The sequence below is a fragment of the Morone saxatilis genome, unplaced genomic scaffold (genome assembly GCF_004916995.1).
Source record: "Morone saxatilis isolate NCDOM2014 unplaced genomic scaffold, NCSU_SB_2.0 Contig24, whole genome shotgun sequence".
NCBI classification, from domain to species: Eukaryota; Metazoa; Chordata; class Actinopteri; family Moronidae; genus Morone; species Morone saxatilis.
In genome coordinates, this window is record NW_023339807.1 from 23128791 (window position 1) to 23130297 (window position 1507).

Here is a 1507-nt window from a genome sequence, read left to right on the forward strand (position 1 = left end):
AAGTGTACATTCAGTATTTTTGTGAACTGAAGTTGATGCAAACACTGGAATAAATTCCTTCTGTAATATCTGAGGATGAACGTGGACGATGGTCACATGTTTTCTTGGTTATTTCTTTTCTCTTTGGTCCTAAAATTAACACAAAACACATGAAAGACATAAAAGAGGAAAAGGAAATTAATTTCATTTTCTGAGTTGAGGACAGTAAACTGACACTGAACTTATTAATCCAAGAGAAACTAAAGTGACATAAGTACTTTAACGATGAATAACGACTTTTAGGTGCTTGTCTAATATTTTGTCAGACTTATATTATGTACAAATCTCCAGGTCACCTGCTGTGTGTCGCTTCATAGTATCCGTTCTCCTCCAGCAGCTCCTCTACGATCCCCTGAAAAGGAACATTTGTACAGGAAATCACTTCACGGGTCGCAGACAGACGCTCAATATGACCATGAAGCGGAAATTAAAGATTTCTGCTCCAAAATGAAACACTGGAACCGGCTCAAGAAAACAAATGTGACACCTTGCAGAAGAGCTCATATATAGCGATTATTATATAATAATATATTAAGGAAAATGTTTATTAATTCTTGATTATGTGACTGCAGAGTGTTAGATGAGATTTATATATCTCATATTTCTGTACAGTAAATATGACGCTATAGCAGCCGGCAGTCAGAGAGCTTAGCTTAGCATAAAGAGTGGAAGCAGACACAAACAGCTAGCCCGGCTCTGTGTAAAGGTAGCATAATCGGCTCAGCAGCACCTTTAAAGTTCCCTTATTTACACTTTATATTGCTTGTATAATCCGTACATAAACCGAGGTGTAAAAATGATGAAAACTGTGGTTTTTCAGTTGTGTGTTGGAACTATTTCTTGCAATGACTAACTCAATATTCAACAGACAGATGTGAGATTGGTATTTATCTTTTCATCTAACTAAAACTGAATGAGAGTAATTTTAAACTATTTCTTTAAAGTATCAATAATGGAAAAATGGCACATAAATTAATCATAAATCCAGATGTTACATGATGAACATCTGGTAACTGCTTATTTTTTTTAAGTTTAAAGCAGCTTCTCAGAGGAACTGACCTGCATCTGCTGATAGGTGACTCCCTCTTTGAGGTTCCCGTCACCTGTCAGAAACACAAAATTTAAACAACATCCAGTTGTGAACTTCAAATCACTAAACACCAAAAAAATGCAGCAGACTACATCAACTATTTCCTTTTTGAGTTTGTTTGATCCTGCAGTACTTTGTGTTTGATGTCTTTTACTGGTTGTATCAGGTGAATCTCTTACCCGTGCTGTCAGCAGTATGGGGGTCTCCTGTGAAGTGGTGGACCAGAGGAAACCAGTCTGAACTGGTTGAGCCTAACTCCATCAGTTCTGGAGACGCCTGGAGGAGCTACGGGGGGGGGAAACAGGAAGCAGATTCTCAAAGTTGGGATGGAAGAGAGGGCAACTTTCACCAGTGTAAGATTATGTACCCCAGTTTTCT

The 1507-nt window shown here is 38.0% G+C and overlaps 1 protein-coding gene across 1 annotated transcript in view; it reads right to left on the bottom strand.

Moving 5' to 3' along the window:
• nek10 (NIMA-related kinase 10) overlaps positions 1–1507 on the bottom strand; it is a 13342-nt gene continuing 11835 nt past the window's right edge. Inside the window, exons 32-35 of the mRNA XM_035672392.1 lie at positions 1309–1414; positions 1099–1142; positions 336–391; positions 1–129 (exon numbers count right to left, since the gene is read on the bottom strand). Coding sequence (XP_035528285.1) covers positions 93–129; positions 336–391; positions 1099–1142; positions 1309–1414 — 243 coding nt within the window. The 3' untranslated portion in view covers positions 1–92. The remainder of the gene's footprint in view (positions 130–335; positions 392–1098; positions 1143–1308; positions 1415–1507) is intronic.